General features: G+C 49.1%; 1 protein-coding gene across 3 annotated transcripts in view; it reads right to left on the reverse strand.

Annotated features, from left to right (window-relative positions):
- LOC147747927 (flavin-containing monooxygenase 5-like) overlaps positions 1-17,401 on the reverse strand; it is a 529,839-nt gene that overhangs the window by 247,885 nt on the left and 264,553 nt on the right. For all 3 annotated transcript variants that reach the window (XM_086956883.1, XM_086956897.1, XM_086956891.1), the window contains exon 4: positions 3,810-3,972. In XM_086956883.1, the coding sequence (XP_086813009.1) occupies positions 3,810-3,972 (163 nt within the window). The remainder of the gene's footprint in view (positions 1-3,809; positions 3,973-17,401) is intronic.

Below are 17,401 nucleotides of genomic sequence, written 5' to 3' on the forward strand. Positions count from 1 at the left end.
CCCATCACACGGGCACCTAGGCAGATTTGGGAACCATGCATGTGTTTTTGGGAAGACTACTAGGCGGCGGATCACCTCAAGGCGGAGTCTGGTTGGCAGGAACCTGTCGTAGATATTCTTCACAAAGGTCAAGTGTCCCTGAACCCCCGTTGGATTGAACCCATATACAATCTAGCAATTGTAGGTTTCATCCTTTCCTGGGCACCTATGAGAACCACCCAATTACTCAGAAAAAATCTATTTAATTTCTCCCCTGTTAAATTACAAAATACCATGCAGTTCTGATGGGTTAAAGTTTATGCCCAATTCCAGTAGGAGTGATTTGATATACAAAAACCATGACATTTTTCCATGGTTGCCCAAACCCAAGCAGTCCCCACTGATTATTCTGGTGATCTTGGTGCCCTGTTTTGACCAAATGCTATGCAATTTCGTTAGAGTGTTAAGGTCCATAATATCTTCCATGTACTCTATGCCCAGTTCTTTGTGAGCAATATACGCGGTGGATGACTTGGGCACTGCCAAAAGCCTGTGTAAATAGCTATTTTCTTGTAACTGTAGCGATCTACTCTTTTCTTTACCCCCATACTGGAGAACCATATTGGGCCAGTGGAAGACATTTTGAGCTGTGTAATTATCTCTCTCAGGGATTCACAACCTACTTTTTTGGAAAATCTGGTTACAGCAGATATGGCCCACATTTTAAAATGAAACTGTGCTCCTTAGTACAACTAAAACTTTAACTCTAAATTCAATTAGCAGTATTAGACTCCTTAATAATGTATGAACATACAAAAATGTAAACACACGGACAAAAGCATACAACTAAACAGAGTAAATATCCAACAATCAGCAACACTACATCGTACTGTAAAGCGAGGTTTTGAAAATAAGCATGTACCACTTCAAAGGCCTGCATTATTAGGTGGTTGGATTTATGTATGATGATAGTGAGTGACTGGAAATAATGTTTCTGGATGGTACCTCCACACCTAAATCTGTCTATTCTGAGATAATCTCCACTGAACTAGGAATACCTATGTGGACCTCTTTCTCCTGGATCATATTATGTGTGGAATTCCTAATTCCGAAAAGATTTAAAGCATGTGGTAAATGGGAGTGGGGAGCTGGGACAGAGGGAGGGGTGTAGAAAGGTGTTAGGGGGTAAACAGGCTGTGGGCTGGCAAAGAGGATCTTTTCAGGTAAGAGAGTGTCAGGAGACAAGCTGTGAGCTTGCAAGGGGATCTTTTTGGGCTCCCCAAGTCCCGTAAGGAGGAGGTTGGGCAGGCTTGCATGCTCACGCCTCATGTGATTTTTCCAGGCAGATTTTCTGGGTGGTAACATAAGACAAGTGGTCTCCTACCTGGGCAATAAACGTATTTAAACAGCGGGCCAGTTACAATTGGGCAGATTGGTATCCTACCTGGGACCCCAGAGCACATTTCTCATAATCAGAGTCAAAGTGCCTTGTCTCTGCCTCTCTGTGTGTTGCAGGGAGCAAGTCAAGCCAACCAGGCGTGCATTACTATCCGAGTTATGCCCTGAAATCTTGTACTCGCACATAAGTATTCAGTATATCAATTGAACAAGGGCGGCCTAGTCCAGATCCTGTATGCTCGGTCCTATAAATCAATCAATCAGGATTTGTAAAGCACGGCTAATCACCCAATAGGGTATGCAGGCACTTGCAGGCCCCGGAGGCTTATTTGAAAAGCCAGGTCATGAGGGCCATTCGGAATTCCAGAAGTGAGGTGATGGTCCGGAGGTGTATGGGGAGGCTCTACCAGGTCTTTGCTGCGATGTGGGAAAAAGAGCATCCTGATAAATCATCACAGATCCCAGTTTTGATGTAGAATTTGCGGGCATCTTGATATCTAGCTTTTCTGTAGGACAGGCAGCATAGAAACAGGGTAAAATGAGAAAGAAATGCAAGCTGTTGTACCTTTGGTTTTCTTCCAAAAGGCTGGCAGTTTGGGGCAGAATTTATGACGGGAATAACATCTATTGAGCTAGTTGCCCACATGTCCGTTTCAACTCCGAGACGTGGTTGCCAATTAGGAGTAGCAGCTGCTCACCCTCACTCTGTCTTGGTAACCCTGGCACTACCTTTGCTACCCTTGTCTTAGGGGTTAAGAAGGTATTTCCTGTAGTTCTTACATTTTCCTCGCACCCTGTATGTCAGCAGCAAATAAGAGTAAAGTAGTTACAATGGGATAAGTGGTCAACCTTGTCATGAGGGATCAGCCCTTTGATGGCTGTGATATCACTTCTGGTATCTATGGCAGTTTGGTGAATCTATGTCCATGATGCCAGAATACAAATTTGAGGCTGTCATAAAAGATTTTATTCATGCCAGAAAATGAATCAATTAAAATATGTAAGTGGAAACCAATTTAACAATGTGTGCCTGAATCAAGATTTATGAGAAACATCTAGAGAGGAAGCAGAAGATGACACAACAGGAAAATGTGAGGGGGCCATACTAAGGGCCCAGTTATGAGTCCGGCAGTTCGAGGACCGCCAGACTAATGGTGTCACACCGGCAGTCCAACCACCCCATCACGACTTGGACAGTCAGACCGCCTTGGGACTGCCGCCAGGGAATGGACATTACCTGGAGGTGGCGGGCAGTCCTGATGCCACAATCTGCTTGGCGGGTCCGTTGTGGCCCTGCCAGGCACATTATGAGTTTCCTCTTCTTCACCACGTTTTTCACTACTGTTCCACCGCCATCAAAACCATGGCGGAGAGGAAACATGCCTCATGCCATATGGATGCAGACAGAGAGGCGCAACATGTGCCCCTCTGCATGCATGCACACCAGTCTGTGCACGGCATGAACCTAAAAGTCCATGACATGCAGGAACCTTGTGTGGAGTTCCCATTGCAGTGCCTTTTCTAAAGGCACCGTCGCCTTTGAAAGAGGCTCTGCTGTAGGACCGCCATGTCACCCGCCTGCCCACCAAACCTCTTTCAATTGTAATGTGGAGGGCAGGCAGCAGAGACTCTTGGTGGTGCGGGGCAGGGCGGGCGGAGGCATTCCGCTCGCACCGCCAAAAGTCACAATTAGGCTCTTAGTGAGTAAAGGATGAGGAAAGCCATGCAGGTTTAGCTGGGGTTGCGAAGATTTAAATATAAATACAAGCTAGTCGAAGTATGAGTGAAAAAACTGTAAAGGCATACAAACTTAGTAGCACTGTGACAGTCCTTTTGGTTGAGAGTTTCAGATATATTTGAGTATTGTGAGCATACTGGTGAATGGAGACGGCGGAGTCCTGTACCAGATCTCACAAGTATCCATGTAGGTGTGGGATAAAATTGGAGACAGGATGGACCACTGTGGCAACCCTCACACCAGCGAGAGTGAGTTGAGCCAGTATCTTGTTCAGAACTGATTTGTTTAATGATTAACGCTGGAAGGGGATCATTCACATATGCAATAAGCTTCATAGCTTTTAGCATGTCACAAAAGTCTGAGCGAGAACTCTGACCAGGTCACAACCGAATAGATCTGCGTCGAATTAACAGATGAGGTTGAGTTCAAAGTTTATCTGCAGTGTTTGGTAGAAGTCTAAACCTTCTGTGATGATCAAGATTTCATTCAACATCCACAAGCTGGCCTTTCTGAAAGCTCAGATCTTAACGAGAAAGTTCAGATGTATTCTTAGCACGTGCAGCTAGTAAAGAGAACTGCAAGTTTAATGAGTAGCTCGGCTTCTGCAAACCTATGGTGGGGCAAACATTCTTTCATTCTGTTTCTGTCCAGGGCAAGCAGACCTACTTCAAACTTTTAGAGCAGGGTAACTCACCTGGGAAAGAGTCCAACGGCATGTTTGGAAAGGTGTGATGTCCGCTGCAGACCAGTATGGCATCAAAGATGGCTGACTCCTGCACCCCATCCGTCTCTGTGACCACGTCCCATTGTCCAGTAGCGGAGAAATCGGGGCGTTCTTTAATACTGCAAACAGTAGTCTGCATGGGATTTAAAACAAGCATTTACAATGCAATGGTCTCGGCATCATTAAAGGAAGAGCTATTGGCATTGCTCATGACATTTCTTTTTTTTTCTTTAAATCATAAACAAATGACATTGTCATTTACATTGCCAATACACAGCGCTCTGCACTCAACAGCACACAGCGCTCTGCACTCAACAGCACACACCGCTCTGCACCTGCACTTACTGCTCTGCACACTCACTCTGCATTCTGCGCTCACTCCTCTGCGCTCGCAACTCTGCATTCTGCGCTCACTCCTCTGCGCTCGCAACTCTGCATTCTGCGCTCACAACTCTGCGCTCGCAACTCTGCATTCTGCGCTCACAACTCTGCGCTCGCAACTCTGCATTCTGCGCTCACAACTCTGCGCTCGCAACTCTGCATTCTGCGCTCACAACTCTGCGCTCACAACTCTGCGCTCACAACTCTGCGCTCACAACTCTGCGCTCACAACTCTGCGCTCACTCCTCTGCGCTCACAACTCTGCATTCTGCGCTCACTCCTCTGCGCTCGCAACTCTGCATTCTGCGCTCACAACTCTGCGCTCGCAACTCTGCATTCTGCGCTCACAACTCTGCGCTCGCAACTCTGCATTCTGCGCTCACAACTCTGCGCTCGCAACTCTGCATTCTGCGCTCACAACTCTGCGCTCGCAACTCTGCATTCTGCGCTCACAACTCTGGGCTCGCAACTCTGCATTCTGAGCTCACAACTCTGCGCTCGCAAATCTGCATTCTGCGCTCACAACTCTGCGCTCGCAACTCTGCATTCTGCGCTCACAACTCTGCGCTCACAACTCTGCGCTCACAACTCTGCGCTCACAACTCTGCGCTCACAACTCTGCGCTCACAACTCTGCGCTCACAACTCTGCATTCTGCACTCACTACTCTGCACTCTGCACTCACTACTCTGCACTCTGCACTCACTACTTTGCACTCACTACTCTGCACTCACTACTTTGCACTCACTACTCTTCACTCACTACTCACTACTCTTCACTTTGCACTCACTACTTTGCACTCACTACTTTGCACTCACTACTCTGCACTCACTACTCACTACTCTTCACTTTGCACTCACTACTTTGCACTCACTACTCTGCACTCACTACTCACTACTCTTCACTTTGCACTCACTACTCTGCACTCACTACTCACTACTCTTCACTTTGCACTCACTACTTTGCACTCACTACTCTGCACTCACTACTCTGCACTCACTACTCTGCACTCACTACTCTGCACTCTGCACTCACTACTCTGCACTCTGCACTCACTACTCTGCACTCTGCACTCACTACTCTGCACTCTGCACTCACTACTCTGCACTCTGCACTCACTACTCTGCACTCACTACTCTGCACTCACTACTCTGCACTCACTACTCTGCACTCACTACTCTGCACTCACTACTCTGCACTCACTACTCTGCACTCTGCACTCACTACTCTGCACTCTGCACTCACTACTCTGCACTCACTACTCTGCAATCACTACTCTGCACTCACTACTCTGCACTATGCACTCACTACTCTGCACTCTGCACTCACTACTCTGCACTCTGCACTCACTACTCTGCACTCTGCACTCACTACTCTGCACTCACTACTCTGCACTCACTACTCTGCACTCACTACTCTGCACTCACTACTCTGCACTCACTACTCTGCACTCACTACTCTGCACTCACTACTCTGCACTCTGCACTCACTACTCTGCACTCTGCACTCACTACTCTGCACTCACTACTCTGCACTCACTACTCTGCACTCACTACTCTGCACTCACTACTCTGCACTCACTACTCTGCACTCACTACTCTGCACTCTGCACTCACTACTCTGCACTCTGCACTCACTACTCTGCACTCACTACTCTGCACTCTGCACTCACTACTCTGCACTCACTACTCTGCACTCACTACTCTGCACTCACTACTCTGCACTCACTACTCTGCACTCTGCACTCACTATTCTGCACTCACTACTCTGCACTCTGCACTCACTACTTTGCACTCACTACTCTGCACTCACTACTCTGCACTCACTACTCTGCACTCACTACTCTGCACTCACTACTTTGCACTCTGCACTCACTACTTTGCACTCTGCACTCACTACTCTGCACTCTGCACTCACTACTCTGCACTCACTACTCTGCACTCACTACTCTGCACTCACTACTCTTCACTCTGCACTCACTATTCTGCACTCTGCACTCACTACTCTGCACTCTGCACTCACTACTCTGCACTCTGCACTCACTACTCTGCACTCTGCACTCACTACTCTGCACTCACTACTTTGCACTCTGCACTCACTACTTTGCACTCTGCACTCACTACTTTGCACTCTGCACTCACTACTCTGCACTCACTACTCTGCACTCACTACTCTGCACTCACTACTCTGCACTCTGCACTCACTACTCTGCACTCTGCACTCACTACTCTGCACTCACTACTTTGCACTCTGCACTCACTACTTTGCACTCTGCACTCACTACTTTGCACTCTGCACTCACTACTCTGCACTCAGCACTCACTACTCTGCACTCACTACTCTGCACTCACTACTCTGCACTCACTACTCTGCACTCACTACTCTGCACTCTGCACTCACTACTCTGCACTCTGCACTCACTACTCTGCACCCTGCACTCACTACTCTGCACTCTCTGCACTCACTACTCTGCACTCACTACTCTGCACTCACTACTTTGCACTCTGCACTCACTACTCTGCACTCAGCACTCACTACTCTGCACTCACTACTCTGCACTCACTACTCTGCACTCACTACTCTGCACTCACTACTCTGCACTCTGCACTCACTACTCTGCACTCTGCACTCACTACTCTGCACCCTGCACTCACTACTCTGCACTCTCTGCACTCACTACTCTGCACTCACTACTCTGCACTCACTACTCTGCACTCTCTGCACTCACTACTCTGCACTCTGCACTCACTACTCTGCACTCACTATTCTGCACTCTGCACTCACTACTCTGCACTCTGCACTCACTACTCTGCACTCTGCACTCACTACTCTGCACTCACTACTCTGCACTCACTACTCTGCACTCACTACTCTGCACTCACTACTTTGCACTCACTACTCTGCACTCTCTGCACTCACTACTCTGCACTCTCTGCACTCACTACTCTGCACTCACTACTCTGCACTCACTACTCTGCACTCACTACTCTGCACTCACTACTCTGCACTCACTACTTTGCACTCACTACTCTGCACTCACTACTTTGCACTCACTACTCTGCACTCACTACTCTGCACTCACTACTCTGCACTCACTACTCTGCACTCACTACTCTGCACTCTGCACTCACTATTCTGCACTCTGCACTCACTACTCTGCACTCTGCACTCACTACTCTGCACTCTGCACTCACTACTCTGCACTCTGCACTCACTACTCTGCACTCACTACTTTGCACTCTGCACTCACTACTTTGCACTCTGCACTCACTACTCTGCACTCACTACTCTGCACTCACTACTCTGCACTCACTACTCTGCACTCACTACTCTGCACTCTGCACTCACTACTCTGCACTCTGCACTCACTACTCTGCACTCTGCACTCACTACTTTGCACTCTGCACTCACTACTTTGCACTCTGCACTCACTACTCTGCACTCTGCACTCACTACTCTGCACTCACTACTCTGCACTCACTACTCTGCACTCACTACTCTGCACTCACTACTCTGCACTCACTACTCTGCACTCTGCACTCACTACTCTGCACTCTGCACTCACTACTCTGCACTCTGCACTCACTACTCTGCACCCTGCACTCACTACTCTGCACTCTCTGCACTCACTACTCTGCACTCACTACTCTGCACTCACTACTCTGCACTCACTACTCTGCACTCTCTGCACTCACTACTCTGCACTCTGCACTCACTACTCTGCACTCTGCACTCACTACTCTGCACTCTGCACTCACTACTCTGCACTCTGCACTCACTACTCTGCACTCTGCACTCACTACTCTGCACTCACTACTCTGCACTCACTACTCTGCACTCACTACTCTGCACTCACTACTTTGCACTCACTACTTTGCACTCTCTGCACTCACTACTCTGCACTCTCTGCACTCACTACTCTGCACTCACTACTCTGCACTCACTACTCTGCACTCACTACTCTGCACTCTGCACTCACTACTCTGCACTCACTACTCTGCACTCACTACTCTGCACTCACTACTCTGCACTCACTACTCTGCACTCTGCACTCACTACTCTGCACTCACTACTCTGCACTCACTACTCTGCACTCACTACTTTGCACTCACTACTCTGCACTCACTACTTTGCACTCACTACTCTGCACTCACTACTCTGCACTCACTACTCTGCACTCACTACTCTGCACTCACTACTTTGCACTCACTACTTTGCACTCACTACTTTGCACTCTGCTCTCACTACTTTGCACTCTGCACTCACTACTCTGCACTCTGCACTCACTACTCTGCACTCACTACTCTGCACTCACTACTCTGCACTCTGCACTCAATACTCTGCACTCTGCACTCACTACTCTGCACTCTGCACTCTGCACTCACTACTCTGCATCCATTTCTGTAGATAAACATCCATTTCCCTACTAGTAATACTCCAAAAGCAAGCCACCCTCAGAAACCCTTTGTTCTTGTTTTTCCTGTGGGCCCAAATTTGCACTCTGCACTCACTACTTTGCACTCTGCACTCACTACTCTGCACTCACTACTCTGCACTCACTACTCTGCACTCTGCACTCACTACTCTGCACTCTGCACTCACTACTCTGCACTCACTACTCTGCAGTCTGCACTCACTACTCTGCACTCTACACTCACTACTCTGCACTTACTACTCTGCACTCACTACTCTGCACTCTGCACTCACTACTCTGCACTCTGCACTCACTACTCTGCACTCTCTACTCTGCACTCACTACTCTGCACTCTGCACTCACTACTCTGCACTCTGCACTCACTACTCTGCACTCTGCACTCACTACTCTGCACTCACTACTCTGCACTCACTACTCTGCACTCACTACCCTGCACTCACTACTCTGCACTCACTACTCTGCACTCACTACTCTGCACTCTGCACTCACTACTCTGCACTCTGCACTCACTACTCTGCACCCTGCACTCACTACTCTGCACCCTGCACTCACTACTCTGCACTCTGCACTCACTACTCTGCACTCACTACTCTGCACTCTGCACTCACTACTCTGCACTCACTACCTACTCTGCACTCACTACTCTGCACTCACTACTCTGCACTCACTACTCTGCACTCTGCACTCACTACTCTGCACTCTGCACTCACTACTCTGCACCCTGCACTCACTACTCTGCACTCTGCACTCACTACTCTGCACTCACTACTCTGCACTCACTACTCTGCACTCACTACTCTGCACTCACTACTCTGCACTCACTACTAGGCACTCACTACTAGGCACTCACTACTAGGCACTCACTACTCTGCACTCACTACTCTGCACTCACTACTCTGCACTCACTACTCTGCACTCTGCACTCACTACTCTGCACCCTGCACTCACTACTCTGCACTCACTACTCTGCACTCTCTGCACTCACTACTCTGCACTCTGCACTCACTACTCTGCACTCACTATTCTGCACTCTGCACTCACTACTCTGCACTCTGCACTCACTACTCTGCACTCTGCACTCACTACTCTGCACTCACTACTCTGCACTCACTACTCTGCACTCACTACTCTGCACTCACTACTTTGCACTCACTACTCTGCACTCTCTGCACTCACTACTCTGCACTCTCTGCACTCACTACTCTGCACTCACTACTCTGCACTCACTACTCTGCACTCACTACTCTGCACTCACTACTCTGCACTCACTACTTTGCACTCACTACTCTGCACTCACTACTTTGCACTCACTACTCTGCACTCACTACTCTGCACTCACTACTCTGCACTCACTACTCTGCACTCACTACTCTGCACTCTGCACTCACTATTCTGCACTCTGCACTCACTACTCTGCACTCTGCACTCACTACTCTGCACTCTGCACTCACTACTCTGCACTCTGCACTCACTACTCTGCACTCACTACTTTGCACTCTGCACTCACTACTTTGCACTCTGCACTCACTACTCTGCACTCACTACTCTGCACTCACTACTCTGCACTCACTACTCTGCACTCACTACTCTGCACTCACTACTCTGCACTCTGCACTCACTACTCTGCACTCTGCACTCACTACTCTGCACTCTGCACTCACTACTTTGCACTCTGCACTCACTACTTTGCACTCTGCACTCACTACTTTGCACTCTGCACTCACTACTCTGCACTCTGCACTCACTACTCTGCACTCACTACTCTGCACTCACTACTCTGCACTCACTACTCTGCACTCACTACTCTGCACTCACTACTCTGCACTCTGCACTCACTACTCTGCACTCTGCACTCACTACTCTGCACTCTGCACTCACTACTCTGCACCCTGCACTCACTACTCTGCACTCTCTGCACTCACTACTCTGCACTCACTACTCTGCACTCACTACTCTGCACTCACTACTCTGCACTCTCTGCACTCACTACTCTGCACTCTGCACTCACTACTCTGCACTCTGCACTCACTACTCTGCACTCTGCACTCACTACTCTGCACTCTGCACTCACTACTCTGCACTCTGCACTCACTACTCTGCACTCACTACTCTGCACTCACTACTCTGCACTCACTACTCTGCACTCACTACTTTGCACTCACTACTTTGCACTCTCTGCACTCACTACTCTGCACTCTCTGCACTCACTACTCTGCACTCACTACTCTGCACTCACTACTCTGCACTCACTACTCTGCACTCTGCACTCACTACTCTGCACTCTGCACTCACTACTCTGCACTCACTACTCTGCACTCACTACTCTGCACTCACTACCCTGCACTCACTACTCTGCACTCACTACTCTGCACTCACTACTCTGCACTCTGCACTCACTACTCTGCACTCTGCACTCACTACTCTGCACCCTGCACTCACTACTCTGCACCCTGCACTCACTACTCTGCACTCTGCACTCACTACTCTGCACTCACTACTCTGCACTCTGCACTCACTACTCTGCACTCACTACCTACTCTGCACTCACTACTCTGCACTCACTACTCTGCACTCACTACTCTGCACTCTGCACTCACTACTCTGCACTCTGCACTCACTACTCTGCACCCTGCACTCACTACTCTGCACTCTGCACTCACTACTCTGCACTCACTACTCTGCACTCACTACTCTGCACTCACTACTCTGCACTCACTACTCTGCACTCACTACTAGGCACTCACTACTAGGCACTCACTACTAGGCACTCACTACTCTGCACTCACTACTCTGCACTCACTACTCTGCACTCACTACTCTGCACTCTGCACTCACTACTCTGCACCCTGCACTCACTACTCTGCACTCACTACTCTGCACTCTCTGCACTCACTACTCTGCACTCTGCACTCACTACTCTGCACTCACTATTCTGCACTCTGCACTCACTACTCTGCACTCTGCACTCACTACTCTGCACTCTGCACTCACTACTCTGCACTCACTACTCTGCACTCACTACTCTGCACTCACTACTCTGCACTCACTACTTTGCACTCACTACTCTGCACTCTCTGCACTCACTACTCTGCACTCTCTGCACTCACTACTCTGCACTCACTACTCTGCACTCACTACTCTGCACTCACTACTCTGCACTCACTACTCTGCACTCACTACTTTGCACTCACTACTCTGCACTCACTACTTTGCACTCACTACTCTGCACTCACTACTCTGCACTCACTACTCTGCACTCACTACTCTGCACTCACTACTCTGCACTCTGCACTCACTATTCTGCACTCTGCACTCACTACTCTGCACTCTGCACTCACTACTCTGCACTCTGCACTCACTACTCTGCACTCTGCACTCACTACTCTGCACTCACTACTTTGCACTCTGCACTCACTACTTTGCACTCTGCACTCACTACTCTGCACTCACTACTCTGCACTCACTACTCTGCACTCACTACTCTGCACTCACTACTCTGCACTCACTACTCTGCACTCTGCACTCACTACTCTGCACTCTGCACTCACTACTCTGCACTCTGCACTCACTACTTTGCACTCTGCACTCACTACTTTGCACTCTGCACTCACTACTTTGCACTCTGCACTCACTACTCTGCACTCTGCACTCACTACTCTGCACTCACTACTCTGCACTCACTACTCTGCACTCACTACTCTGCACTCACTACTCTGCACTCACTACTCTGCACTCTGCACTCACTACTCTGCACTCTGCACTCACTACTCTGCACTCTGCACTCACTACTCTGCACCCTGCACTCACTACTCTGCACTCTCTGCACTCACTACTCTGCACTCACTACTCTGCACTCACTACTCTGCACTCACTACTCTGCACTCTCTGCACTCACTACTCTGCACTCTGCACTCACTACTCTGCACTCTGCACTCACTACTCTGCACTCTGCACTCACTACTCTGCACTCTGCACTCACTACTCTGCACTCTGCACTCACTACTCTGCACTCACTACTCTGCACTCACTACTCTGCACTCACTACTCTGCACTCACTACTTTGCACTCACTACTTTGCACTCTCTGCACTCACTACTCTGCACTCTCTGCACTCACTACTCTGCACTCACTACTCTGCACTCACTACTCTGCACTCACTACTCTGCACTCTGCACTCACTACTCTGCACTCACTACTCTGCACTCACTACTCTGCACTCACTACTCTGCACTCACTACTCTGCACTCTGCACTCACTACTCTGCACTCACTACTCTGCACTCACTACTCTGCACTCACTACTTTGCACTCACTACTCTGCACTCACTACTTTGCACTCACTACTCTGCACTCACTACTCTGCACTCACTACTCTGCACTCACTACTCTGCACTCACTACTTTGCACTCACTACTTTGCACTCACTACTTTGCACTCTGCTCTCACTACTTTGCACTCTGCACTCACTACTCTGCACTCTGCACTCACTACTCTGCACTCACTACTCTGCACTCACTACTCTGCACTCACTACTCTGCACTCTGCACTCAATACTCTGCACTCTGCACTCACTACTCTGCACTCTGCACTCTGCACTCACTACTCTGCATCCATTTCTGTAGATAAACATCCATTTCCCTACTAGTAATACTCCAAAAGCAAGCCACCCTCAGAAACCCTTTGTTCTTGTTTTTCCTGTGGGCCCAAATTTGCACTCTGCACTCACTACTTTGCACTCTGCACTCACTACTCTGCACTCACTACTCTGCACTCACTACTCTGCACTCTGCACTCACTACTCTGCACTCTGCACTCACTACTCTGCACTCACTACTCTGCAGTCTGCACTCACTACTCTGCACTCTACACTCACTACTCTGCACTTACTACTCTGCACTCACTACTCTGCACTCTGCACTCACTACTCTGCACTCTGCACTCACTACTCTGCACTCTCTACTCTGCACTCACTACTCTGCACTCTGCACTCACTACTCTGCACTCTGCACTCACTACTCTGCACTCTGCACTCACTACTCTGCACTCACTACTCTGCACTCACTACTCTGCACTCACTACCCTGCACTCACTACTCTGCACTCACTACTCTGCACTCACTACTCTGCACTCTGCACTCACTACTCTGCACTCTGCACTCACTACTCTGCACCCTGCACTCACTACTCTGCACCCTGCACTCACTACTCTGCACTCTGCACTCACTACTCTGCACTCACTACTCTGCACTCTGCACTCACTACTCTGCACTCACTACCTACTCTGCACTCACTACTCTGCACTCACTACTCTGCACTCACTACTCTGCACTCTGCACTCACTACTCTGCACTCTGCACTCACTACTCTGCACCCTGCACTCACTACTCTGCACTCTGCACTCACTACTCTGCACTCACTACTCTGCACTCACTACTCTGCACTCACTACTCTGCACTCACTACTCTGCACTCACTACTAGGCACTCACTACTAGGCACTCACTACTAGGCACTCACTACTCTGCACTCACTACTCTGCACTCACTACTCTGCACTCACTACTCTGCACTCTGCACTCACTACTCTGCACCCTGCACTCACTACTCTGCACCCTGCACTCACTACTCTGCACCCTGCACTCACTACTCTGCACTCTGCACTCACTACTCTGCACTCACTACTCTGCACTCACTACTCTGCACTCACTACTCTGCACTCACTACTAGGCACTCACTACTAGGCACTCACTACTAGGCACTCACTATTCTGCACTCACTATTCTGCACTCTGCACTCACTACTCTGCACTCACTACTCTGCACTCACTACTCTGCACTCACTACCTACTCTGCACTCACTACTCTGCACTCACTACTCTGCACTCTGCACTCACTACTCTGCACTCTGCACTCACTACTCTGCACTCTGCACTCACTATTCTGCACCCTGCACTCACTACTCTGCACTCTGCACTCACTACTCTGCACTCACTACTCTGCACTCACTACTCTGCACTCACTACTCTGCACTCACTACTAGGCACTCACTACTAGGCACTCACTACTAGGCACTCACTACTAGGCACTCACTATTCTGCACTCTGCACTCACTACTCTGCACTCTGCACTCACTACTCTGCACTCACTACTCTGCACTCTGCACTCACTACTCTGCACTCACTACTCTGCACTCACTACTCTGCACTCACTACTCTGCACTCGCTACTCTGCACTCGCTACTCTGCACTCGCTACTCTGCACTCTGCACTCACTACTCTGCACTCTGCACTCACTACTCTGCACTCTGCACTCACTACTCTGCTCTCTGCACTCACTACTCTCCACTCTGCACTCACTACTCTCCACTCTGCACTCACTACTCTGCACTCACTACTCTGCACTCACTACTCTGCACTCACTACTCTGCACTCTGCACTCACTACTCTGCACCCTGCACTCACTACTCTGCACTCACTACTCTGCACTCACTACTCTGCACTCACTATTCTGCACTCACTACTAGGCACTCACTACTAGGCACTCACTACTAGGCACTCACTATTCTGCACTCACTATTCTGCACTCTGCACTCACTACTCTGCACTCTGCACTCACTACTCTGCACTCTGCACTCACTACTCTGCACTCACTACTCTGCACTCTGCACTCACTACTCTGCACTCACTACTCTGCACTCTGCACTCACTACTCTGCACTCACTACTCTGCACTCACTACTCTGCACTCGCTACTCTGCACTCGCTACTCTGCACTCACTACTCTGCACTCTGCACTCACTACTCTGCACTCTGCACTCACTACTCTCCACTCTGCACTCACTACTCTGCACTCTGCACTCACTACTCTGCATTCTGCACTCACTACTCTGCACTCACTACTCTGCACTCACTACTCTGCACTCACTACTCTGCACTCTGCACTCACTACTCTGCACTCTGCACTCACTACTCTGCACTCACTACTCTGCACTCACTACTCTGCACTCACTACTCTGCACTCACTACCCTGCACTCACTACTCTACACACTCACTACTCTACACACTCACTACTCTGCACACTCACTACTCTGCACTCACTACTCTGCACTCTGCACTCTGCACACTCACTCTACACACTCACTCTGCACTCACTACTTCGCACTCTGCGCACTCTGCACTCACACTCGCCTTCTGCCTCACAGAGGGATGAAGTGAGCGCCGTTCTACTGGGCAGACCTGGGGTCGGGCGGGAGGGTCACCAGGGGCGCGCACGGCTTATAGAGCTATACCGATCAACACAATATTCTCCGGAGTGCCATCCATCTACCGCAGTAGCAGAAATTAGTTTGAAAGCATTGTCGAAGAATGCCAAAAAGCGCCTCATTTAGAAGCGATGAACAGAATTCAATTTTTAGAGCTCCCATGATGTGAAAACAATTTACAATGTACTGTGAACAAACTATTTACGAAGATAAAATATTAGTGAGATAGGCAGTAATCCTTATGCATATTGCCAGATAAGCAGGTGCACCAATGGTCCTCTACACTGGAAAGTCATTTTGAGGATGTAAACACTTCTCAGAAGACAATCTCCTGGACTACAGCGGACCTGCAACAGTGTGCAAAATGTCATGACATTTTGTGTTTACGTACTCTGCTGTATAGATATTTATTGCCCTAATTTTTTTTCAGTATTAGAGGATATCTTTGAAAATACAAGCCTATTATGAAAGTGGATAGAAATGATTATGATCATCGTGGCTAACACAAAGGTGCAGTGAGGAAAGTGAGTGGCAGATATCGCCACCTCATGGTAACTGAGTATAGTGGGTCCAGTGGTAGCTTGCACAGCCACGTTCTTTCACTCCGTGTCCAGACTTTGACACTGTGGAATGGGGTTCAAGTCCCAGCGTCGGCTCACCCAGAGATTACAAAAAAACATGCTGATCGAAAGAAATAAAATTAAACAATACCGATTGGCGTGACGAGGATAAATCCATGTGCAGTGCACTGCCCCCTTGCCTTGTAGACACCGCAGCCCAAGAAAACATGATTGACGGAGCAAAACGGTGGTCTAATTGTCCATAGCCAAAGTATATAACAAGCTGAGGATCAACAAACGTGAAAACAGCGTGGTGGGCGCGCACGTGACGCAGCGTGGGCGTGCACATCAGCTGAAGGATCGCCGGAGAAGACACGAGTTTGCCTGCTGCCATGACTGACCAACTGCAGAGGGAAAGAGCCCGGTGAGTGTGGGTAGAGGGGGGGGCGGCAGAGAGGGAGTGGGCAGAGAGGGATGGGGTGTGTGTGTGCGTGCGTGTGTGCGTGTGTCTGTTTCTGTGTGTGTCTGTGTGTGCACGGCCATGCCTGCCTGTGTGTGTGCGCGTTCACGGACCCTGGTCGGCGTGTTCACAGCTCTAGGTCCCTTCAGAGCGAACTCCATAACAATAGGTCTCGATGCCGAGACCTAAAAAGGTACAGTATGAGCATATAGGGCTGACAAAAGGGCACTTTTTGTGCTGGAGATTGTGTTAAAATCCCCGGTATTTGCTTTTCTAGTCTTCAAAAAACTCTATTCTCTTGTGGCTATTCCGAATGAATTTGATCTCTAAAACTATTTGACCTCTAAAAGTGACAACATGAATTATGTTTAACACGGTCAACCTGAATTAGTAACAACCATGAGATATTGCGAGAGAGTGTAGGTAAATATAGAGCGATGATAAAGGGAGAAATAAAGAACCAAAAATAGAA

The sequence above is a fragment of the Lissotriton vulgaris genome, chromosome 1_1, assembly GCF_964263255.1.
Source record: "Lissotriton vulgaris chromosome 1_1, aLisVul1.2, whole genome shotgun sequence".
In the NCBI taxonomy this organism is placed as follows: domain Eukaryota; kingdom Metazoa; phylum Chordata; class Amphibia; order Caudata; family Salamandridae; genus Lissotriton; species Lissotriton vulgaris.